The sequence below is a fragment of the Drosophila bipectinata genome, chromosome 2L, assembly GCF_030179905.1.
Source record: "Drosophila bipectinata strain 14024-0381.07 chromosome 2L, DbipHiC1v2, whole genome shotgun sequence".
Classification (NCBI taxonomy): domain Eukaryota; kingdom Metazoa; phylum Arthropoda; class Insecta; order Diptera; family Drosophilidae; genus Drosophila; species Drosophila bipectinata.
In genome coordinates this window covers 22,219,976-22,245,265 of record NC_091736.1, presented here as the reverse complement: position 1 = coordinate 22,245,265, position 25,290 = coordinate 22,219,976, and the positions used below count along the sequence as shown (strand labels likewise).

Sequence of the window (25,290 nt, the reverse complement as noted above, 5' to 3'; positions counted from 1 at the left end):
AATAATAAAAATACGTTATTGGAGAAATATTAATCCTACCTTTTGTTATTTCGACGCGTATGACGGAGCCTGTGTCGGACTCCGTAGAACTCCAAAAGCTGTTGCGTTGCTCCTGGTTTCCGTTCCAGCTGCCCTGGGCATTTTCTTCGTCCTCGCTTGTCTCCTCCATAATAGGCTCTAATATTTGGCGCGAATTGGATAAGCAAGCATCATCTATAAGATAAGAAAGATTATTTTTATGGAAAACATTCTTATAAAGTCTCACTAAACAACTTATTAATGAATAAAAAAAAATTTGAAAGTGGCGAGACGGAATCATTTCCATGTTTGCATACATTATTCATTTATTTGTTTCGGTTTGGTATTTATGAATAAGATGTTTTTTATCTCACCTTGTTGTTCGAAGGATCCAAGGCAGTTCCATGTTTTCGATGCATTGGAGAGATATCCTGCCAAATCTAGATGCTCCATTTCACGACGGTTCTTTAAAATTCTTTTAGTAATTTTTTAAAAACCACTTCGTACGACTATTCTTCTCATCACAAAATAAGCAGTTGTTGGAAATATAATTAATAACACAACTGTTTTTCATAATTTTTTCCTGATGTTCTGCTGGTCAATGTTCATCAAATCCATAGTCGCCGTATGTATTTATCTCATTATGTGTTTTCGGTTTTTTTTTCTGCTATCCAGTTCAATACTTTTTAGATGCACTAATGTAACAAAGAAAGATAGTATTTTCGTTAAATTTGCATTAATTATACATTTATGTTACAAGCTAGCTTAAAACTGGGTTTCAAGTATAAAATCTTATTCTTGTATGCTTTGTGTGTTATAATTTTGGTCAAAAGTGTGCAACGCAGTGAAGGAGACATCTCCGACCCTATAAAGTATATATATTCTTGATCACTATCACCTATTGAGTTGATATGTCTGTCTGTCTGTTTCTACGCAAACTAGTCTCTCAGTTTTAAAACTATTGACTTGAAACGTTGCACACACCTTTATTTCCTTTGCACGCAGTGTATAAGTTGGAACGACCAGGATCGGCCGACTATATCCTATAGCTGCCATATAACTGAACGATCGGAAATTGTTTTTGGTAGAAATACAAACTTTGGTATTTTTAAGATAGAAGCTTGGGACTTTTTTTTACATATTTTATTGAATTAAATTGGTTTTATTGTTATATTCTTATAAGGATCGGTCAACGATATCCGATGTTTGCGATATACATAAATCCGGTTTTAACTGCAAGGGTATATAAACTTCGCCCGACTTCGGCTCTTCTTTCGTGTTTTATATTCCTAAAGCTAAAGATGTCATTGGTTTCATTAAAAGGTGGTCAAAAGAGTACATCAGGATTTCGTAGAATCCGTAAAAAAGAATTTCTTACCATTTTCACTTAGAGATCTTAACTGGGATGCAATAAACTTATGTACTAATAAACTTACCAAGCGTTACCAATCGTAGCATAATGCTAGGTGTAGTTTTTCAACATATCCTAATTAATGGGGATGTAGATAGCCAGCATTTACTAACACGATTACTAACATTCCCAATAGAAGGACTAGAAACTTTAGTCCTCTATTCCTTAGCCATTGTAGTTCGACACATGCACAGCACGACTCTACTCTATAACAACTCTTTCCTGTCCTTCAAATTTAAAATATAGAATTTTAAATTTCCTTACTAACTCTTCTTAGCTTAATAAATTACAAATAGCGTAATAAATACCTCTACTCTAAGCTTAATGATGACTACAGGAATGCTCTAATTGATGCAGAAGCCAATTCCAAATTCTGAAAGACCGCGAAAAAAAATTAGCACAAACAAAATGAGAAGAAGCCCTTTACAAATATTCAGTATATAGGATAAGGGATTTGAAGCACGTACTGCAAAGCTAATTAGTTTTTCATATTGAACTAAAAATAAAATTTACTCTGATTCTGCTAAGCTATTCCAGATCAGAAGAATAAACAGGAAGTTAACTTACAAATTTTTTTTTCAAAGTTAGTAACAAAATTGTATCCTAATATTAGTTCCCAAAACTTATTTAATAAAAAATAATAGGGAAAAATATATTTGCTAACGTCACTTGGGCATCTGACCGGTTGGGCGTGTGTTTGTTTATTTCTCAATTTGTGCTATGTAAACTTGAGTTATTTTTAAATTAAATTGAAACATACATACATATATTGCAAGAACGCACAAGAACATGCATACATATGTACATACATACTAAGTAATTGAGAAACAGTTCCGCAAAACAATTCTTGGAGTGAAAAAAATATAAAAAGGGAAAGGAAGGTTGATAATTTAATAACAGTCACGATAACCAAATGTTCCAAATGTAAAATGTTTAATCGAAGTAAATAATAAAGTCTTTAGAAACTAATATTTAACGCGAGACAAGCAAAAGGCAAGCTAAAATCTTGCCACCCCTGGCAAGATTGTATCTATGTAGATTATTTTATAAAATTTCTATCCATTAGATGCCTTGATTAATAATGCAGTTACAACAATGTTCATTTCCAGCATGGCATACTTTTTAAACGGCAAAGTCAAAAAGTATTTTGGGCAAAACCTACAAACAGCCTCAATAGAAAACTCATTAGAAAAAATTCAAACAACGAACATTTGAACCACTTCAAACATCGATTTACGTATAAGAATTTGAGAATATAAACAGAATTTCGATTAAAAAAAAAGTTTTGAACTGGCGTTAAAGATAAATGCCACTTTTGGGTACGTGCCAAATATTAAAACAAACTTAACTTTTCGAATTACTATTGCAGGGCAGAAAAATAGCTGTTTTACATTTATTCCACTTGTCATATTTACACATACATACATTTTCACACATGCATAATTTACCTGGATAACGGCAAGTTTAAAAAAATTGCCTAGCTTTATGGTAGTATGGAAGAGATGATGTATTATTTCTGAAAACTTATTTATTAACCACCAGTTACGAATGGGTTCGCAGACGAAAACCAAACGAAGTTAATGTGGTTGTTTGCTTTACGATTTTTAAAGAAACAACTTATGATCGATAATGATCAATGGAAAGTATGAAAGGTAAACATATGTTAAAACTAGTAAATACGGTAACAGTCAAGGTACTCGACTATAAGATATTCGATATTCTAGCTTCAGTGAAACAAGTCTATAGAAAAACAGATTAAAAATTAGTTTCTCTTAAAATCGGGCGATCGGGAAGAATTTTCGTTTCTCATTCTAGCCCCTGTTAATTTAAAGCTAAGTGAATAAAACATGGAGCCCAGAATATTAAGAATTAAAATATATATTTAATTTATTTAACAGAATATGTATTTAATTTATTTAAAATTTAATTTTAATTTAAAACTATTTGTATTTGTGTTAAAAATCAAATTCATATTAATGTTAATTCCAATTGGAAAAAGAATGGAACAGTCGGATTCAGTCAGCTTTTTCAGGGCGAACATATGTTGCCTTTTCATTGTCTGGATTCATCTCTGAAATCACTGAAAATCTTTTACTTTAACTTTTTTGATCTCTGTTTAGTGATGTAAGAAAATTTCAGAAACTAAAAGAAGTATAAAGGACGGCTATAGTCGAGTTTCCCGACTATATTATACACGGTACTTATCTCTTCTACCCACAATTTACCTAACCTTTAAAGTTATTTTAAGTTAAGTTAAAGTTATTTGCGCTTGGGCAAAACAACAACTTCAGCCACACTAAAGATTCTAAAGATTCACTAGGGAAGCAGACTAATTAGTCTATAACTCCCCTAAAAATGATTCGATTTGGCTGATTTTTGATTTGTATTAGCCATTGGTTGGTTTGGCGTCAAAATATTTTTCAAAAAAATTCCCGAGGCTACAACAAGATTTCTGTTTTGGGAACGGGAGTGGGCGTGGCAAAATTTTGACACAAACTTGATCTGCGCGGATAACACACGAGTTCAAGTTCCAAATCCGATAGTTCCATCTCTTATAGTCTTTGAGATCAACGCGTTGAAAATTTTAGCCCGTTTGTATGGGAAAATGTATATTATATGGGTATATCTCCTCTAAAAATCGTCCGCTGTGATTGTAATTTAAAGATATATATTAACTATAGAAAAATTTGGCATCAAAAGTTTTTTACCGGCGCTACAAAAGTTCGAGATTTGTGATGGCGGTAGAGGCGTGGCAAAATTTTGAAAAAAATTAATGCCGCTACGTCAAAATTTCAGTTTTGAGGCGGGTAGTGGCGTTGACCAATTGTAACACAAGCTTAACACACAAACCGGATAAATCTCCATTTTATAGTCTCCGAGATGCACGCGTGAAAGTCAGAAATGTCTATAACTCTTCTAAAAATCAGCCGATTTGGCGTAATTTTGATTTCCGAAAGAGTTAGGCATCTAAATTGTTTCAAAATACTTCCTGTACTATATATTTCCTGTACTGTATTTCGGAGCTCAAGAAAATGATATTTGTGGTGGCAAGAGGGACTTGGCAAAAATGTATTATTAACTCAAAAAAACTTAACATGCGCTTCTACTGTAAGAGCCTTAACGCAAAATTTTATATCTCTATCTATTATAGTTTCTTAGTTTATCAGGACTGTACTTTATTAGCTAATTTATGTAAAACGCCTAGCATTAGATACCATGTCGACTAACGCATATCCGTCTACCGCCTAGTCTTGTTAGGCAAAAGTTTTTAATTATTTATTCATTTTTATACCCTTGCAGAGGGTATTATAATTTTGTCCAAAAGTGTGCAACGCAGTGAAGGAGACATCTCCGACCCTATAAAGTATATATATTCTTGATCAGGATCACCTCCTGAGTTGATATGAGCATGTCCGTCTGTCCGTCTGTCCGTCTGTCTGTCCGTCTGTCTGTCTGTTTCTACGCGAACTAGTCTCTCAGTTTTGAAGCTATCGTCTTGAAACTTTGCACACACCCTTCTTTCCTTTGCACGCAGTATATAAGTCGGAACGGCCCGGATCGGCCGACTATATCCTATAGCTGCCATATAACTGATTGATCGGAAATGGTATAACTTTGGTATTTTAAGAGTAAGAGAGTTCAAATTTTATAGGAAAGCTATTTTTGGCAAAGCATTACGACATGCCAAATTTCATAAGGATCGGCCGACTATATCTTATAGCTGCCATATAACTGAACGATCGGAAATGACCCAACTTTCGTGTTTTTGAAGATAGAAAGCTGAAATTTAATACAGATTCTATTTTTGGTCAGTTGATCCAACCTACCAAATTTCATAAGGATCGGCCGACTATATCCTATAGCTGCCATATAACTGAACGATCGGAAATGACCCAACTTTCGTGTTTTTGAAGATAGAAAGCTGGAACTTGGTACAGATTCTATTCTATATTCCGGTTTTAACTGCAAGGGTATATCAACTTCGGCTCCGCCCGAAGTTAGCTTTCCTTTCTTGTTTTGTTTATATGTACATAGTAAGGATGAATACTGCTAACAAAAAGAGATTAAATTAATCAATCAGTAATTCCACACCTACAAAACCTTGGGCTATTTTAAAAAGACATACAATATGAAAAAAATATATTTTTATATAATTATATATAATTTTTTAACAACAGGACATCTTTGTTACAAATTGAAGACATAACTGGGTCAATAGTGTATAAACAGCCAGATCGACAGCTCCATTCTAAGTTTCGTCTTTCACCTCAAGTGTATATTTATAAGTACATACGTATGTCTGTACAAAAGGGGATTGCGACTCAAATCTTATCTTTGAGGTAAAAACAAAAATTTTTTGCACTTGCCCCTTGTCGGCCGCACCTGTATGATACACCAAATTCTGGAGACTGCATTTCTTGTTCGTTTTTATTTAATCGCGAACAAGCTTTATTTAATACAACTACTAGATAAAATTAATATTTTTGGTCCTTCTAAGAGCTCGTTGAATTTTTTTGTATCTCGCACAAATATTAAACTTAATAAAAAACACAGCATTTTCTTGCCAATCGAACGGGCGTTTACTTGTGATCCCTTTGCCAATTTTTTGATACTAACTCGAAGGTGAAACTACCGGACAAGGAAAAAACAGGCGTATGGCCAAGAAATACATATGGCACCAGCGCTGCCCTCCGTCAGCGCCGACCGTCCACTGCCAACCGCTACGTTTGGTTCAATACTAACAAACCAGACATTGGCCCAGGGGGACGAGGCGACGGCACGTTACGATCATTATCTTATTGTTTTTGTGTTTATTCACAATATTGAACACAGCGTCACAAAATACGACAGAAAAATCACAACCGGCTCAGTTGATAATTTTAAATATTTTAAGAGCATACACTCTTATCTCAAGCAGGAGCCCTTGCGTCTTATATTTCTCGGACTAAAATGGTAAATTCATAGACATTTCAATTTAAAAAAAAAAGCCGCAAATTGTGCTTATGTATTGTAGCCCAATGATAATGCTATCGCTGATAACGCTGATGACACTCATTAACACGGCCAAGTGTAGGTAAGTGTTAAATAGCTGAATTCAAAAGCTTAAAATTTTGTCCAAAGACCAAAGTTAATTGCAGTTTTAAAAAATTATAAATTTGTTCTTCCTTTTGTCTATTTTAACATAATGCAACTGATAGATGAAATATTTTTTAATTTGTGTGTGAAACGCACAATATTTCAAACAAAAGGTCGCGCGTTCACTTAGTTTTTTGCACCCGTTTTTTAGACTTTCACTTTCAAAATGGATTTGAAGTGAATCTACGAAAATTTTCCATTGTATTCGTATTGTATTCATTAAAAATTTTTCAGGAGTGTCAAAGTGGAAAGGAGATGCTGTGAACTGCTATAGAACGGCTACAGTGTGAATCGACAACGGCTATACAATAGCAATCGGGGGAAAATTTTCGGACGATTGTAAAAGTACTAAAAATTAAACATTTTATTCGTTTATTTAAGCAAAGCAACTATTGATGCACATAACATAACTGAAATAATTTGAAACAATTTTCTTTTAGTTTTTTAGAACTCAGGTTTTAATCAACTATTCTTTATTTTAATAAAATCTTCTGTAAAGTCGTTAATACTTTGCAAGATGCATTCCAACACAAGATGCTATGGAAACCTGTTTAATTCAGATTCATTTTTAAAGGCTTGTTCAAGCCAATGTGCTGCCGTCCAATATGCAAATAGGTTGAATTATTAGTCATCATATGGCTAGACTACACTGTGTCTGCCAACTGTAAGAGGTGATGTGTTTTTAAACACACAATCGGACGTGGTTTGTTCTTTACTGTTCCCGCATCCCCCATAAGTTCGAAGGGAGCAGAAAACAAAGCGGAGCGTGTCGGTGTTGTACAATTTTAGACAGTTTCACTAAAAGGCAGCCCACTACTTGGCTTAGTGAATTATGTAGAAAAAACTTCAAAATGTAAATGAAACAAATGCGAAAACACTTTCACATATGTATGTACATATATTGTATAGTATATTATATATACATACAAATTAACACTTTTTTTATGATTTTCTTTTTAAAAAGATCTCTATTCATGTATTCTATTTAATTTCTAAATACTTTTATTTTACTTCATATTTTTATATCATTTTAGACTCCCATTTTGTTCTGGGATTAAGGACTTGGTTCTTTATTAAGCATACATACATATGTACATATGTATATAGGGTATGTACATGCACATACCCTGTATATGTACCTTCAATTTCTCTAAAGGTCAAATAAACGTATGAATTTAATAAATATGTACATATGTATGATCCAAATAAAAATAGTAATCACTTTTAATCTCCCTAAAAAAACTATTTTGGGCCCAAAAAAAAAAAAAAAAAAAAAAATCCATCCCTTGAGAATTAACACGTAAATGAGGCAACCAAGACGATGCCACAAGGTATTAGCTGGTAAAAACACATGTGTATAAACGCGTTTTGTGGTATATTCCTCCTCTCCATTTTATGTTCCTGGAACCGAAGATCTTACACACTTTTCCCAAATAATCTTATAGGTATTACCTTAAGTCAAAGTATAACTATAAAATGTATCAAGGTTTACCTACAAAAATTCGAAATGCATTTCCCGCCCCTTCGATTTGGCCAAAGAAGGATCGATGTTTGCAAAATTTTAACTGAGAGACTAGTTCTCATAGAGGGATAGACGGTCCGGAAGACATGCTTATTAGGAGATGATCCTGATAAATAATATGTTAAAAGTATCACTGCACACTTTAAACAAAAATCACATTACCCTCTACAAGGGTATAAAATCGCACTATCTAGGGTGAGTTCATCGGCTGTTTTCATCTTTTCATGCTTCAGAGCTTTGAGAAACTGTTGGCAGACAGCTCTTTTTTTTTGCCTGCAACCGCATTCGCTAACATGCATTTCATTCGAGCTTAAAACAAAGCAAGTCCCACAAGCACCCTGAATTGCATCAAAATTGTTAGCACATTGTACAAAATTTAACTACAATTCAAATTGGCTGCATAATAAGAACTATTCCATATTGCTAAACCTAGTATTGTATATTTATGTTTTCACAGGTAGCCAGGTAACAAGCCAGTCTTACTAGAATTCTGCCTAAATAAATTCGAATTGTATAAGAGAAACTCCTGCCTCCTTATAGACCCGGATGTTACTTCCTCTGCAAAAATCCTTTTTTACAGTAGGAAAGAGCGACGGACTAGACTACATATAGCGTCGCGGAAAAGGATGGCAGACTGCGCAGCCAATTGCCGTAACCACATTAATCAACTTATTAAGAGTATAAAGCAATGCTCGGCATTAGCCGGTTCAATCAACTTTCCAATTGGAATGTGGCCAAAGAAAATATAAGGGAGAAGAAAGGCATTAATCGGTTTTCGCTTTTGCATGAACTTTCGAATTTCTAAGCGATTTGACTCGTCGCAAATCTTATTCTTATATTCTTGGCAGTTGTTGCTTTTCAGCCCTTGGATCAGGTGACGCAAAAGATCGTCCAAACCAATACAAAATTTCTTCACTTCAGTTTTATTTTAATTTTATGGCAAACGTGATATAATATGACGAAATTTAAATCTTACATATTTCTATGAAGTAATTGGTTCGGGAAAACCATTCCTTGGTTAAAGATAAGCATCCAAGAATAATGGTGAAGAATGCATAAAGATACACGGATGAATAAATAACGATATTTCGAACTTTTGCACCACTATTATTTTTTTTTCACTTTTTTTTTCTTTGTTCATCAAAAAATTGAATTATATGTATTAGTCCAAATAAACACTTTTTAAGCTCAGCTCTTTTTTTCAGTAATAACTACTATTTTTATTTTTCTTTCTTTTCCTCAATGGTTGCTGAAAACTGCTTCGGTTTGCTGATGAGCCAAACCTTTACTTGATTTTCAAGAAGTCCCCAAAAACATAAGCACGAGTAAATTCTCTTTTTCTGGAGAGCTGGGCATTTTAGCATTATATTGCACATACACTGGCACAGCACAGACACAAGTGTAGTCAATCAACTTAACGGTTAACTGGCCAAGCTATTGGCCAAGACCGCGCGATCTCCGCAAACTGCAAACTGGCAATGACAACGAACGAAAACTAACTGAGCCCGGTTTGTAGCAAACTGGTCTTGTCCCAGAAGAGAGGCCAAAAGAGCGCTCGTGAGCGATCCGGTAAAAGTAAAGAACGATGAAAACAAATAAACTGGTTATTCCACGGCTGTCCCGGCCATCTCAAGACCTAGCTAAGAAAAGGCTGCCATGCATCAGCCTAGGAGTTTTCCCAACGATCCCATGCAGATTAGGCAGTGCTATTGTCAGATCTAATGACTAGTTAGATGCTCCAATGACCGTATTTCAAACATTCTCGTATTACTAAATAGCCTCTGAGACGACTGTAACGTCTCGTTCTCAACAGTTTCATAGACATTGCTTATTTTTGAACCTCGCTTACATGAACGGCAGTCGCCGCTTGTTTTTTTTTGCTTTCCCCCATTCATGTTTGTGAGTGTGTTCGATTTGGAGTTGCCAACTCCTCGAAACCAGCTAGTAAAAATGTATTAAAAGTCAAATGTTTTGTTTGTCGTGTTAAAAGTAATAATTCTTGTGCCTCCAGTTAGAGTTCATTTTTTGTTTTATATTTTTCGCTCTTGATATACGTCATTCAGTTTATGAAAAAACGAAGTATTATTGTCACTATTGTCGTACATATTTGGAAATTGACTAATTATTTTCTAATAGAAGCCCCATCCAACAGGAAAAATATGGAATGCAACGCTTACTACTGTGAAAATACGATTGCTCTTTTTTTTTAAACAAATTATCATATTGAGGTTTTTTTTTTAAATTAAAGTTAGATGGGACACTTATGATAATAACAAAAACATAAAATCCCTTCAAAAAATGGTCACACGATTATTTTTTTACTCTAGCTTAGCAGCTCCAAATCCAAAACCATTTATACTTTTTCCCGACAGATGGTGCTGCAAATCTACAAACAGAAAATCTGACAACTTTACTCGATATATTTACATGAATGTATATATTTATTCAATCTAGAGGGTTAAGGGGGCTTTTTTTTACTCGAAATCTCTTAAATTACGAAAGTTATCGGCCGTTTGGTGGTCAAGCGCGAGTCAGCGTGTCAAAATTTCTCAATATTATATTATCAATCAGCATCAACAGCCGAGTCGATATAGCTATGTAACCGATATAATATAGCGATATAGTCGACTTGCATATAAAAAAGTCAACTATTTGAAGTCCTAAAATAAACTTTAGTCTAAATAGACTTTTTCACAAATGAAAATATTTTTCATTATCAATAATTATCAGTTAATTTTCCGTTGTGTGCAGTGCATACGCTAAATGTGGAGAGCAATGCTCTGTAAATCGGAACTTGTGGACTAGTTTCGGAAGAAATTGTTGTGGACTAGTTCCGATTCAGGAATTGGCCATCTTATCAAAAAAATATCAATAACCTACTGTTAATAAAATGTTCGCAATAGTCGTAGGCAATTTGTATAATTTTGCTTCTATTCTCTATTTTAGAACTTGCTCGTAATTATTTTCCAAATATGCCCTTAAGAATGTTTCAAATGGAGAAGAATAAGATCTCTTATCAGTATAGGCGAAATTTTTTAATCCATTTTGCAGCTATTTGAAGTGTGCAGATTTCACTGTGAGTATTTTTATTTTTAACAAATCCAAAACTTTATTCATCTTAATTTGTTGGTAGTAATAGTTAATATTGAAAATAAAAAATTAAGTTTCCGTGTTGCAGTTCCGCTGTTCCACATTGATGCTGACTAAGCGACGGTAATTTGACATACAAAAAATATCGTATTTTGAATTATTTTATACTAAGATACAATCGATATATTGGTATATTACTAAAAGCCCTACTGATAACCGCAAAATACTACAACAAACTTCGTAGGAGTAGGAACCTAATCGCGAATCGCAGAAAACTACGGTCGCTCTTGTTGGGAATACAGGTGGGAGGCACTATCATAAAATGGGAAACTTTGACGGAGTGGGAACGGTGTTCGAGCAGAGCTGCGACATCACAACTGGAGCGAATAGAAAGCTGCCCCCAAATGGAACTGCGATAGGAAAAGAAGCCTTGGATGAGCCGGAAAAGAAGGAAATCCTTCTTAATCAACAGAAATTCTCAGCACCAGCCTACACTGAAATTCGCACGCGACGTTGTACTGTAAAGGCCGCAGCTGAAGCCAAGGTGAGCACACCTCCAAATACCAGGCTCCCGTAACAATAATAATTGGACACAAAAAAATGTGCTTTGTCCCTGTCTCGCTCTTACAGCCTCCAAAACATTGATTTATGCGAGTTTTTGTGCATATGAGCGAGATGAAGTTATTTTTTTGCTTTGCGGCGAGTTTTTTGCCTATTTTCTTACTTTTCTGGGTCAATCTTACAGCTGTTCTGCTGCACTGTTTTTTTTGCATTTTTTTTAGGCCGGCAGGTGATAAACCTATGCATGTTCTGAAGCTAACATTGTCTTTTTAAATCCGAATATAATCATAAAAATATTTTTTTTGTACATATATGTACATGTATGTAACACATAGAAAATTTTTTAACCAGAAATTAAGTATCGGTATTGTATACGACACTCCTGTCTCGAAACTATAACTTCCACTTTCTCAATGTATGTACATATACCCACAATATTCGATTAACAGAGAACTGGTAATAATATTGTCGTGCCGTGCCGGGCCCGGTCTTATCAAATTGTTTCGCCCAATCTTTTACGTAAAGCCTCACAGAATGCGACTCACCGGTGAATCATACAAATGCCTACCCTTCTCACTACACTGAAAAGAACAAAATTCGTATAAAAAAATAATTATGGGTGTTCCATTTTTTATGTCGGTATGTAAACATGGAATAACTTTGGTAAAAAACAACCGATTTCTATAAGTGATGTATTTTTATTTAGTTTGGTTCCTTACAATTTTTTTGGTCTAGTTTTTGAAAACAATATCTATCAAGTGACCACCTTATTAGCAATTACTTACTGAAGTTTCTTTTTCACAAGCAATCATCCAAGAGCCCTCATAGTTAACCAAAAGCACTTCTGCTGACATTACGATTTTCGTTTTCGATGTTTACCTTTTTTACATTACAAGCGCTCGCGCTATCATCGGTCGATGTAGCATTTGATGTATGCTACATAAGCATACGTATGCTTTTATCCTACCTTTTACTCAATCAAATTTTTCATTGTTTACATTTTTTTTTAAGTTTTATTTTAAATTATATTTATTTTTAATTAGCCGGATGGCGAATCATAAACACAAACTATTTTCGCCACTATTATAATTACATACATATGTATATATAGTTAAACCCGAGATTTTTAACATGACTATTCACATGAGTATACAATCATACAGGCATATGTATATGATTTTGGGTATACAAGTTCTATATTTGTCATATATGTATATACATACATACATACATATGTATATTCAATATAACATTTTTAAAATTATAATTATAAAGTTAATTTTCGATATCTCCGAAAATTATAGCGCCTTTGGGTCACACCACAGAAAATTTATGTTTTTATTTTTTTTTTATTTATGTATGTACTTTACTTTATTTACTCGTATGTTTATATGTATGTATATGTAGTTGTATATACATATGTATATCTAATCAAGTTATTAGCGAGGTTTGAAGTGTGTCATGTTAGGCAATTGGTTTCTATAGCTTTTATGGCTTCGTAGAATACATTCAAATGGAATAGAATGAATGAGTGCAAGAGACACAACGAATTGAGTGAGTGGGAGTGAGAGAGTACGATAGCATTCTAACTCATCATTTAGTTAGCGGTTACCATTTTTACGCTATTTTTTTGTCCTATTTCTATTTTTTTCTTCTCTCACTCTCTATCTATGAGTTGGTTCACTCAGGGAAATTATATATTTTCAAATTATGTTTGTCCATAGCTAAAATGGATAATAGTTAGTTTAGAAATAGTTAGATAATAGATAGAGGAAATAGGTTCTGCGTTTTAATGTCGTTTTTTTATACCCTTGCAGAGGGTATTACAATTTTGTCCAAAAGTGTGCAACGCATCTCCGACCCTATAAAGTATATATATTCTTAATTAAATTTGCATTATAAAGTTTATTTTGATACCTGAAAAATTAAATAAAATTATTTACAGCCTAATAATACGTTTTGTGACTCCATACCTTGATGCCCAGTTAATAATTAATTCTTTGCAAAGCTCTTCCCCCAACTCCAGGAAATCTAGCCCGAGTATTTCGAATTCATTAACATTGTTGTCTACACATGACATGACCCTGTTGTTGGAAGCTCATTATCAGGAGATTCAAAAGACATCTCTTGGTAGCTTTTGTTATAATTTAATCTTGTAGCAGTTAATACATTTAAAACTTTGCCATCGATTAAAGTCAAATGTGCCTTATATTTCACTATTATTTTTTGGTTTCCGCAAGTGTAGGTGTGCTCATCAAGGTTTTCTATTTGCTCGTCCAAGTTGGTTTTTTCATTTTTTAAAAGTTCAATTGTTTTCCTCCATTTCATTTTAATGGAATTCCATTTTAAGGTGTCGGCAAAATCTGACCGATCGTGACTGGTCTAATCCAACAGGCTTATATACTTTGTCCTGTTGAGCCAATCCGTTGCTTGCGAATGAGCAATTACGTCTTTCTGCATTTCAAATATGTGGTCAGCAGAATGATGTAATAAATTGTGCAGCGATATTTCAACTTTAGATTCAAAGTTATTTTATTTAGTTACTCCATTTTAATTTCATTTTTGTAACTTCCGAATAAGAGAGATAAATATTGCATCCATGGAGCTCACTCATTGCTTTTATATTAATATTTTGCCTTTTTGTTAAATTGTTTGCAATTAAAAAGGCTAAAGCATTTTCAGGACTTATTGGTGTTATCTCTTTCGGCCTAAACTAGTTCATCATAACAGCTATATTTTCTCTGTTTAATGCTTTTTGCAGTAGAGGAGAAGTGTCACCTGTTTTCAATTTTTTGGCCAATGTAGAAGTTTCATGCAACATCATGTAAAAATGCCGCAATTCGGGACTTTTTGCCCATAGTAGACTTGCCAAATTTCATAAGGATCGGCCGACTGCATCCTATAGCTTCTATATAACTGAACAATCGGAAATGACACATCTTTCGTGTTTTTGAAAACAGAAAGTTGTAATTTCGTAGAGATTATATTTTTGTTAATTCGACCTACCAAATTTCATAACGATCGGCCGACTTGATGGCATGTATGTATGTACATTTGTGTATATGTACAAATGTAGATCGGTTAGTTTAAGGGGAGGGTAAGGTCAAATCATGCGAAAAAAGCCATGTTTTTGTGATTTTTTTCCTGACGACACAGTTAAAATTTATTTATTCAACCAACGGTATATTAAAGTATGACATTAGAAGAATGTTTTATCAAATTTTCACAAAAAAATATTTAAAAATATGGCAATGGTAGCAATTGTCCGGACGTGTCGCCAAAAAAAGTTGAATTGCGGTGCCCCTCATAACTCGGTGCTGGATCATTTGTAATTAAAAAATGAAAATTCATTCGTTAGATAATAGTTTGCCCCAGGTAACGCTGTAAAGGTTTTTTGAAAATTGCAATTTCTTAATTTTTTCGAAGACTTTGAAGTGAAAAACTCAATTTTTTGGGAAAAAATCGGGTAATTTGTCATTGCCAAATCAAAATTATGAACAAACAAGAAAGGAAAGCTAACTTCGGGCGGAGCCGAAGTTTATATACCCTTGCAGTTAAAACCGGATATATATCGCAAACATCGGATATAGTTGGCCGATCCTTATGATTACATCATAATAAAACCAATTAATTACAATGAAAAATCTAAAAAAAAGTTCCAAGCTTCTATCTTCAAAAATACGAAAGTTGATATTCCTACCAAATACCATTTCCGATCGTTCAGTTACATGGCAGCTATAGGATATAGTCGGCCGATCCCAATGAAATTTCGTAGATCGGATTAACTGACCAAAAATATAATCTGTACCAAGTTCCAGCTTTCTATCTTCAAAAACACGAAAGTTGGGTCATTTCCGATCGTTCAGTTATATGGCAGCTATAGGATATAGTCGGCCGATCCTTATGAAATTTGGCATGACGTAATGTTTTGCCAAAAATAGCTCTCATGTCAAATTGGAACTCTCTAACTCTAAAAACACAAAAGTTATACCATTTCCGATCAATCAGTTATATGGCAGCTATAGGATATAGTCGGCCGATCCGGGCCGTTCCGACTTATATACTGCGTGCAAAGGAAAGAAGGGTGTGTGCAAAGTTTCAAGACGATAGCTTTAAAACTGAGAGACTAGTTCGCGTAGAAACAGACAGACAGACGGACAGACGGACAGACGGACAGACGGACATGCTCATATCAACTCAGGAGGTGATCCTGATCAAGAATATATATACTTTATAGGGTCGGAGATGTCTCCTTCACTGCGTTGCACACTTTTGACCAAAATTATAATACCCTCTGCAAGGGTATAAAAAAAAAAACTCGACAGCGTTACCTCGTAAAATATGTACAGAAATAGTGTTAAAAATTTCAAAAGGATCGGTGCAGTAGTTTTGAAGTTATGAGGGGCACCGACTTTGAAAACGTGAGTTGTGGGAATAACGCTTTAAAGTTTTAAACAAAAAAAATCCAGTGTAAAACGTTTGCAAGCAACTTCGTCAATAACTAATAACTTCGTCAATTTTACTTTAATTGACTTGAAATTTTGACACAATATTCTTCAGATATTATGCATTCAATTTAAAAAATAAAAAAAAAATGAAAAAAAAAAAATTTAATACCTTACCCTCCCCTTAACGTCAATTGGTTGATGAATGCCAAGAAAGATGCCAAGTGATTTTTTTATTGCTTCTAGTGGGGGTCTATATAAGCATGTACAATTTATTGTGCAATGTATGTGCAATATTGGTGGCAGGTACATATATGTACAAATGTAGATCGGTTAGTTTAACGTCAATTGTTTAATGAACGCCAAGAATGACGAAGTAATTTGCGCGATTGTACTGACAGCGATCGATATTTTACGAGAATACGAAGTATAAGACGAAGTAGGTGTTAGGAGAAGGGGTAATTTTCGGGCTTCAAGGGTAAAAGCTTGGGCGCCATTACTATCTTAGCTAAGATTAAAGGTATTTAACCATTTAAATATCGAAATACGTACATCGTACATACGTACATTAATATTTATTTCGACTTTTTTAACTATTTCGTCTTTTCCAGAGTCCAACTTCGACTAACTATCATCCAGATAAGAAAACTATATTTAATGGAGCAATCTTTGGGAATTCGGAGGAGAGTAAGCCAAATCAGGCCGAGGGAAAACTATCGCCCGAACTTGAGCACTATCAGAAGACTTCCTTCGAAGAAGTCCCTCTGCACACGGCCTGCCTTACATACTTAGGATTTTACTTGCTGATGATCCTGGGCTATATTAACCAACTGTTGTTTGTACCCAAAGTGGCCACTGAGAAGAACAGAGAAGGCTATGTGGCATTGTATGATGCGTTCGAGAGCTTCTACTCAAGATATGTATATCGCCGAGTGAAGGATTGTTGGAATCGACCGATATGCAGCGTTCCAGGTGATGAGCTTACCCTAAAAGATCGTGTCACCGACGACTACGGCTGGAGTTTCAAGTTCACCGGAACAGAGACACGGTGTTTGAATCTAGGTTCTTACAACTATTTGGGCTTTGCAGCTGCCACCGGACGATGCGCAGATGAATCGGAGGAAAGGGCCAAAAGCGACGGATTGGCTTACTGCAGTTCTCGCTGTGAGCTGGGCGACAATGAACAGCTTCATGAGTTGGAGAGACTAACTGCTCGGTATTTTGGTGTGGAAGATGCTATTGTCTTTGGCATGGGATTCGCTACTAATGCTCTTAATCTACCCTCGCTTCTGGGTCCTAATTGTATGGTGGTCAGTGACGAAAAAAACCATGCCTCAATCATTCTGGGCCTACGCCTTTCCGGTGCTACAATCAAGGTTTTCAAGCACAACAACATGCGGGACCTAGAGCGAGTTCTTCGCGAGGGTATTTGCTATGGAAATCCCAAAAGAGGCGGCATGCCGTGGAATAAAATAATGATTGTTGTGGAGGGAATTTTTAGCATGGAGGGATCCATTGTCCGGCTGCCCGAAGTAATTGCCTTAAAGAAAAAATACAAAGCCTATTTGTATTTGGATGAAGCACACAGCGTCGGGGCGATGGGTTCCCATGGTCGAGGAGTTACTGACTACTTTAATGTGAACCCCAAGGAGGTGGACATTTTAATGGGAACTTTTACTAAGAGTTTCGGAAGTGCTGGAGGATATTTAGCGGGATCAAAGGTAAAAGCTATCTCTTCCCGTTTTATATGTGCCTATTCATTTTGATTTTTCTTTTTGTCAGAAACTTATTGATTTCCTTCGCACCAATAGCCACGCTCACTGCTATGCCGGTTCTATTTCGCCTCCTATTGCTCAGCAGATTTTGACTTCCATGAAAACGATTATGGGCGAAGATGGAACTGACACTGGTCGAAAGAAGATAATGCAGCTGGCCAGGAACACACGCTACTTTCGCCGACGTCTAGCACAGCTAGGAGTGATAACGTATGGGCACGAGGACTCACCAGTGGTTCCAATGTTGGTCTACCTCTTTTCGAAAATTGGGTAATTTTTCTTTATTTTGTTTGCAATATTTTACTAATTTTATTGGTTATATTTCCAGAGCTGTGGTTCGCACCTTGACCACCCGGCACATTGCTGTGGTGGGAGCTGGATTCCCAGCCACTCCTATAATGGAGGGTCGAATTCGTTTCTGCCTTTCGGCTGCCCATACCAAAGAGCAACTGGATTATGCACTGGAGGTGATCGACGAAATAGGGGATGACCTTGGTCTTAAGTATTCACGAAAACCTCGGGATGCGAATCCAATTGTATACTAAAGACTTCAACCAATCTTTCAACTTACACACATTTTGCATTAAAGAATGTGGCTGTTAGATTGTTAGACCCAAAGTAAAACAATGTCCAGAAACCGGTGAATCAAATATATATATCAAATAGGTGGGTGGGATTTGCATATTTTGGACTCATGAGAAGGCTTTGAAATAGGTTTATATTAAGCAACAGCTTGAAAAATATAAAGCAGAACATAGAGCTTTAACACCAAACTAATAATAATTATTTAGTTTTACCTTTACATAGTTGTCAAGTTAGTGTAAATTTCAAATGCCTTCTGAAATGGTCTGCAATGTTTCTTTTAGTATTTTTTATTTGTGAAATATAATACGAAAGGTATTAAGAAAGTCTGGTTATCGAACACCTCGCTTTTAACATTTAAGTGCTAAGCTAAATTAAACGTTTCGTTTGGCAGCAAAATAATTTTAAACCGTAAATTTGTCAACTCCACACAGCCCGAAATAAAAAGAATAATAAAACTATGGCTAGGGCCAAGTCATTTTTATAAACATATATATTATTCTAATGATTATGTATTAATAGTTTTATTTTCTATCAAGAAATAAAGATTTGTTGCTTTCTGTATTAGTTGTGTAAATTTGAAATGCTTAGTTATGTTTCAAGTTGAAACTTTCATCGTTCAAATTATTTCAACTTTTAAAGTTTCAAAATGTTATTTTAAATATCGCAGATAAATTGCAAGTATTTTGCAATGTATTTTTTATTTTGTTAATAGATGGATAATTAGTTTCTATTAATTGTATGAAGAAAGAAAATCTTCGCTTATAACCTTTGACTTTGAGCGATACTCCATATTTTTTCGATGATTCGTAGAGGGTGAGGTTTGGGGGCAAGAGGGCAAGAGGTTTAACGCAGGTTGATGGGGATTGTTCTAAGGAGTGTTTCCTCCATTTCTACCATGGTGATGGGTATAGAAAAATTGTGCAGAAACAAGTACGGGAGCATTTGTTCGTAGCTGTTGTTGAAGCTGTTCTAAGTCAACACTAAGTCGGTGTGATATCACCAAAGGTCCCTAAAATGTATTATTTGAGTAGTGCCATTTAAGGAACTTTTTTTTTAAAGTATATTGCACGAAACTGGCGGGTTCAGTGCAATATTCCATTTAGCTAGTGGAATTAATTAGGTGTTTATTTTTCTTATTTTTTCTTTCACGTGCCGAATAATAATAGTCTTAAATGTGTAGTTTTACATACCTATATGGCTTCTTTTCGTCACAAACATGGATATACCCGATATAACCTAAAAAGTACCCGGGACTCGTAGGGTAAAAGTGTATTTTGTAGTCGAGTGAATGTATGTAACATAGAGCAGCAATCATCTTCCACTCCATAAAGTATATATGTATATTCTTGATCAGACACTCAACTCCTCCGAAATGGCTCGACCGATTTTCTTTGAATTTTGTGTACATATCCGTTAGGGCTGAGAATCGGACAACGTCTATTTTTCATACGCCTTAAGTGTTAAGAGCGGTATTTAATAATTAATTTAATTATACTCCTCCAAAATGAATAACAGTAAAAAGGCTGTGAGAGCAACGTAAAGTATATTTATATTTGTGTCATATGCCCCTGGAATAGGGCCCTGCCGACAACTGATCTATAGTCAGAAATGCCATGACGATATGTCAGAAGTCCAAAAATTATCTGTATGTGGCTTAGATTTTAAAACACCATGCTTGGAAACACCATGGAAAACTATATGTGTCATGTGTATAATCTTTAATTTTTTCCAACACAATATATATTCACAAAAATAAATGAAAAAAGAAAACAACTAGACCCTTTTAAAAGACAAAAAGGAGAAAAACAACGATTGCCGGGGTTGGCTAGTATATCTATAGAAATGGAAAACAAATTTATTCCAAGTCGGCCATTTTTCCGACAATTTCCAATTTTTTCTCCACGCATATTTTCAATTTTAAGCTCCCCTGAACCAAAGTGCAGAACAAACAAAGGTTCCATCACCCATGACAATCACCAATGCGACAATCATTGTTTTTAGTACCTATCGTTTTTGAAATGTATTTGTACCACCTAAAATTAAAAAATGACATCTAGCAGTTACCATATCCTTGAAATACTCATCCAAAGTTGAAATCTCCGATTGTGTAGGATCTTTTTGTGCTAATATGATTTTTCCCCAAACATTTTCCTGTGGAAGAATTTTTGTCAACGTGGTCGGCAGTCCATCTACAGTTTTTAATGTGTAGTTTTATATAACTATATTGCTTTTTTTCAACACAAAAAGGGGTTTTTGATATTTTGGGCGTGATTATTTTACCGCATCAAGAGGTGATTTTTTTTAATTGATCATATAGCTGGGAAACTCGACCACATCCGTCCGGTCTTATTTTTCCCAAAATCTTTATATTAGAGATTGGATGTTGACAATTTTAAAAACCTATAATACTAGAGTTTTACAAATTTATGTCTTTTGTATTAATTCATCATGTTTCATCATGTTCAAATCAGGGCAATCCTTTTGGAAATAGTATTTAGACAAGTTTCTGTATAAATGGATTCTACATACATATATCAATTCTGGTATAAATTTTATATTGGTTTGCACATAACATAAAATTACCCTGTCGTGTCACCTTTAACGGGTTTAATATTTTTGCCAAAGATTGTTCACATTTCCGAGCTGTCAAAATGGGAAATATCTGCCTATCTTACATGAACAGACGGACAAGTGGAATGAATGGGTTGGGTGTCTGTCGGAGTGAGTGTCGGAGCGGTGATGAATTTTCCCAGACAAGTTGGTATGAGTAATTGACTACGTGCGTATAAAGTTTTTACTGGCATTTTACCAGAGTACTGCGGAAGTGCCTACAACAACAGCTAAACCATATCTGGAGGTTTCAGCCTGTTTCTGTGTGTGGTCAACAAGTGTGTCTGAGAGTGTGTTTGTTATCATAAATATGCATTTTGTTTAATATTTGTCATAGCTTTTCGTCTGAGGCTTGTGTTTTTATTAGGCAAATCAGACAATGAAAGCGATCAGATTCGATTTGATGGCTATTAAAAGGAGACTGATTAGCCCAAATGGCAAAAGGCCGTGACAACTATTGGGCTGGTAAAACATATTCCTTAAATTTTTGTATGATAAAAGTTTTATGCTTGTGAATAAATTTATTGGTCTTTATGTTAGGATGACATCCTGATCTTTACGCGTTAAAAATGTTAACTCGTTTGCATGGGAATTTATATAAAACTGTCTTTTTGTTGAATTGCATTTTGTTTTTTAGATATAAGTTAACCATAAAATAGATAGGCGTCTAAAGTTTTTAAAAAAATACCTTTCAAATATTCAATTTGTTGGGGCGGGAGGGGCGTGGCAAAAATTTGAAACAAACTTGACCTACGCTTCCTGTATCTTATAAACAACGCGTTCATACGGACATGGCTATATTGACATCCCTTATATGTACATATATTCTTTATTTTAATCTCTATATAAATCGATTTACTTTATGGGGTCGGAGATGATTACTTCTCTATGTTACATACATTTACACGAATACAATATACCATTATACTCTACGAGTAATAAAAATTTACTTATGGAAATTTGACCTCTGGTAGAACTGGAGCTTATATACTCTCTAAAGTAGTGATTTATATTGTAAGTAAATATACATGGGTATATTGGATACACATATAATATACACATTTTTGATCGATCCTTTAGAAAATTTTTGTATCAAACCCCATTATTGTTTTTATTGTATCAAACCCATTATTAGAATTCATGCAATGAAGCAAAATCCATGGCCGAATATTATTTGTAAGCTTATGTTAGCGATTGAGTAAGCTCGACTCCAATGTTAGCGCTTGAGTTACGTGCAGACTTTTAGAGTCGCTGCAAAGGTTTTAGTATTAAAAAAAGGATAAAAATGCAAGGACATATAGGTGAATAACCAGTGCAACAGTGATTTTGATCTTTTAAATTGACATAGTAGGAATTGTCTATCAGGTCGTATATTGCAAAAACACGTAATTGAAGTATTTGTAAAACCCCTAATAAATTTATAAAAAATAATTTGTTTGTGACTTTTTTGTGTTTAAAAATTTGCGTCAAATTTTAAACAAATTTGAAACGCGTAATTTTTAACGATTAAACTAAAACATTTTAGTTTATGGCGTTTTTGAATTGCTTAATAATAAATAATCTTCAATTTTTTTCAAACAAAAAGGATGAAATGTTTCCACGCGAAACTGAAAGTTTTGCGTTTTATTTGTGTCGGATTTTGACGTCATTTTTTCAGTACAACTTAAAACAATTCTGTCATTTATTACACATCTTAATGCTGTCTCATGAATACTGAATAAAACGAGACCAATTTCATAAAGGAATTATGAAAATTGTTCAAGTTATGACTCTTTTCGCAAACAAGTCAATGCAACCTGGCATTCCAGTTAACCAGAATCATTTCGTAAAAAAAATTACGTGAAATTGTAATGCAAATCTTTATCTCTCATCGTACCATAGTAGACTTTTATAACACACTTACATACCTCCACTATCAAGCCGCAGTACAATGGGTGTTGTTTTGTTCTACTTAAAATGAAACTTTTACCACAATTGCATAAAAATCATACCAATTTTTTTGTCTACTATGGTATATTACTATTAACAGCATTAAAAATGTTTAGATATAATGCATCTGCATATGTATAGTCTACTGGTTGTTTTTTATTATCCAAGTACCCAGCCATCAGAAAAGCTATTCGTCATCAACCATCTAATATAAACCATTACCCATCAAAGTGCAAACAAATTAATCTTAACCTCGTTTTCCAGAGTGGATTGGCAATCTGGCAATCTGTTACACGACACGGAACGCAGTCCTTCACCCGGAAACCCTTCACTTCCTATGCTATTACTTAAGCACATGTTTTATAGTACGAATTGGTGGCGGGGCGAAGAAGAAACGATTTTTCATTGGCAAACGTGTCGCCAGGATGCTCAGTTATGGATAAAATAAGATTTGAAAGGAAGAGAGGGATTGCTCCCCAATAGACGAAGGCCGAGGACAATCAGTCATTCGCCTACCTCGGCAAACCCCTCTAAAAGGTTTGCAATGAGACGAAGTTTGACTTTTGTTGGTGCTCCTTACTCTCAAAGATATATTTTTTCACTCACTTGACGTCCCCTTAAATTCGTTCGGTTCGATGCCTATCAATCAATCAAACACACAGCAGTTCGTAGAAATAAGCCTGATTTAATAAAGGAATTTACCGAGATTTTCACAAGAAAAATGAAACGGGTGCCGGTAGGTTCTAATTTTGCGTGGTTAGAAAACCGCAAATTAAATTTGCTGCCAAATTTTCTCTCGGCAGGGCCGACCACAGTTTGTAGAGAGAATAATTTGTAGAGAGAGACACCTTAGCACCTGTCACCGGCATATGTCTAATGTCCTGGCCCTCGTCTTTGTTTTGCGTCATTAATTTCTCTATTTTGTGGGCCGACGAGTCGTGTTAACATTTATGGTTATTGGTTTTTCCAGACGATGTGTGGGAATGGTTAGGGCTAAATTCTCTAAAATACTATGCTAGCAGTTGACCGGCTCCAGAGCTGCTACTCTTGGTGTGTTTACAATGTCAATTAGGGAAATGAGATGTGGCAAAGTCTCAATCTAGCTTCAATTTCGATTTTCAGTGGTATTTTGGAACGTTTCTTAAAACTTTGTATGCTAAATCATTAAAATCAATTCCCTTGGAATGGATATATATATTTTTACCAACTCCGAGTTGGTAGTAAGCTACATGTTCTATTCAGAATACTGAAAGTGATATATTTTTTAAAAATATTTCTGATACTTCGACAGTGATACTGAAAGTGATACGTAATCAACTAACCTTAGTTAAATAATTTACGACAATTCACTTATTGACAATGTTACTTAATTTAAGGAAAGATTGGCATTCAAAATAGTACTCTTCGAATAACTCTCAGTTCATTCCACTCAGATCTTTCCATAATCGCAGCAGGAAGAATTTATTTTAATGACATGAGTTGGGCACGCTGAAATTGATTAAAAACGAGCATCAGGAAGTGCTTTGAATTTTAATGGGAAACGGCGTGACACGTGGCGTATGCGTAATTTGGTTATTAATTTAATTACCAGTCAGGAGCCAGTCTGGGCAATTTAGGATGCTTAAACAGAGCCCAATCGAATAAGGCGAAGAAAGCGGAGCGGAGTGGCCAACAAGAACTGACGAGGCCACGAAGACCCCGGTTTAATGACAAGCGCAAAGGACAATGCTAGTCCGGCCCGAAACGAATGACAGAACCAAGATGGGGAGCCAAGGCTAATGGGGAGTAAACAAATCAAATAAGATTTATTATGTGACACGCATAAAACAGGGACAACCGCACGGCTTAACGAGCGGGGACAGCATGTGAGCGTGTTGTTCAGCCGGACAATGAGCTCTTCCAAGGCCCTGGTATGCTCCAGCTCCGGTTCCCCGCTTTCCGTTTCCCGTGTTCCTTTTGTCAGAACCATTAAATCAATTGAGGGTAAGATGGCACGCATGAGACTAAAACACAGCCTAAGATATTCCGTCTCCAGCTAATTCCCGGAAATGGTTTCTAAATAACGCGCCTCATTTACCAGACACTTGCAAAGCCACTTGGAGAAAAAGCAAAGATCAATTAAACCAGTTAATAAGAACTTCATTATATTGTTGAGAGTTTTTATATCTTGAGTTTTAAAATTAAAAAAAGCAATATTCGTAACTCAGA

General features: G+C 35.0%; 3 protein-coding genes across 6 annotated transcripts in view; 2 read left to right on the top strand and 1 right to left on the bottom strand.

The window, feature by feature from the left end:
• The window catches only part of LOC108119317 (serine-rich adhesin for platelets), a 37,986-nt gene extending 28,401 nt beyond the window's left edge, over positions 1 to 9,585 (bottom strand). For 2 of the 4 annotated variants that reach the window (XR_011442128.1, XM_043213830.2), the window contains exons 1-3: positions 9,064 to 9,582; positions 393 to 713; positions 40 to 213 (exon numbers count right to left, since the gene is read on the bottom strand). Coding sequence is in view for 3 of the 4 variants with exons in the window: in XM_043213830.2 (XP_043069765.1) it covers positions 40 to 213; positions 393 to 471 (253 nt within the window). In the remaining variant the exon portion in view is untranslated. Of the gene's footprint in view, positions 1 to 39; positions 214 to 392; positions 714 to 9,063 lie in introns of all 4 variants that reach the window. The other 2 variants (XM_043213828.2, XM_043213829.2) reach the window with 2 other exon arrangements.
• On the top strand, positions 5,927 to 7,323 carry LOC108119319 (uncharacterized). Its single transcript, XM_070277510.1, has 3 exons — positions 5,927 to 6,382; positions 6,444 to 6,503; positions 6,800 to 7,323. The coding sequence occupies exons 1-3, from the start codon at positions 6,102 to 6,104 to the stop codon at positions 6,837 to 6,839; spliced, it is 381 nt and encodes a 126-aa protein (XP_070133611.1). The 5' UTR covers positions 5,927 to 6,101; the 3' UTR covers positions 6,840 to 7,323.
• Positions 9,586 to 11,373: 1,788 nt separating the features above from the next.
• Positions 11,374 to 19,104, top strand: lace (serine palmitoyltransferase long chain base subunit). The gene is made up of 4 exons (XM_043213808.2): positions 11,374 to 11,721; positions 16,795 to 17,904; positions 17,966 to 18,228; positions 18,287 to 19,104. Exons 1-4 carry the CDS (start codon positions 11,500 to 11,502, stop codon positions 18,501 to 18,503), a joined length of 1,812 nt encoding a protein of 603 aa, XP_043069743.1. The 5' UTR covers positions 11,374 to 11,499; the 3' UTR covers positions 18,504 to 19,104.
• Positions 19,105 to 25,290: the final 6,186 nt, after the last annotated feature.

Coding starts and splice junctions, on each gene's coding strand:
- LOC108119319 (XM_070277510.1), top strand. CDS start 6,102: ATGGCACCAGCGCTGCCCTCCGTCAGCGCCGACCGTCCACTGCCAACC. Junction 6,383..6,443: donor ATATTTCTCGGACTAAAATG/GTAAATTCATAG, acceptor TATGTATTGTAG/CCCAATGATAATGCTATCGC. Junction 6,504..6,799: donor ATTAACACGGCCAAGTGTAG/GTAAGTGTTAAA, acceptor AAAATTTTTCAG/GAGTGTCAAAGTGGAAAGGA.
- lace (XM_043213808.2), top strand. CDS start 11,500: ATGGGAAACTTTGACGGAGTGGGAACGGTGTTCGAGCAGAGCTGCGAC. Junction 17,905..17,965: donor GATATTTAGCGGGATCAAAG/GTAAAAGCTATC, acceptor TCTTTTTGTCAG/AAACTTATTGATTTCCTTCG. Junction 18,229..18,286: donor TACCTCTTTTCGAAAATTGG/GTAATTTTTCTT, acceptor TTATATTTCCAG/AGCTGTGGTTCGCACCTTGA.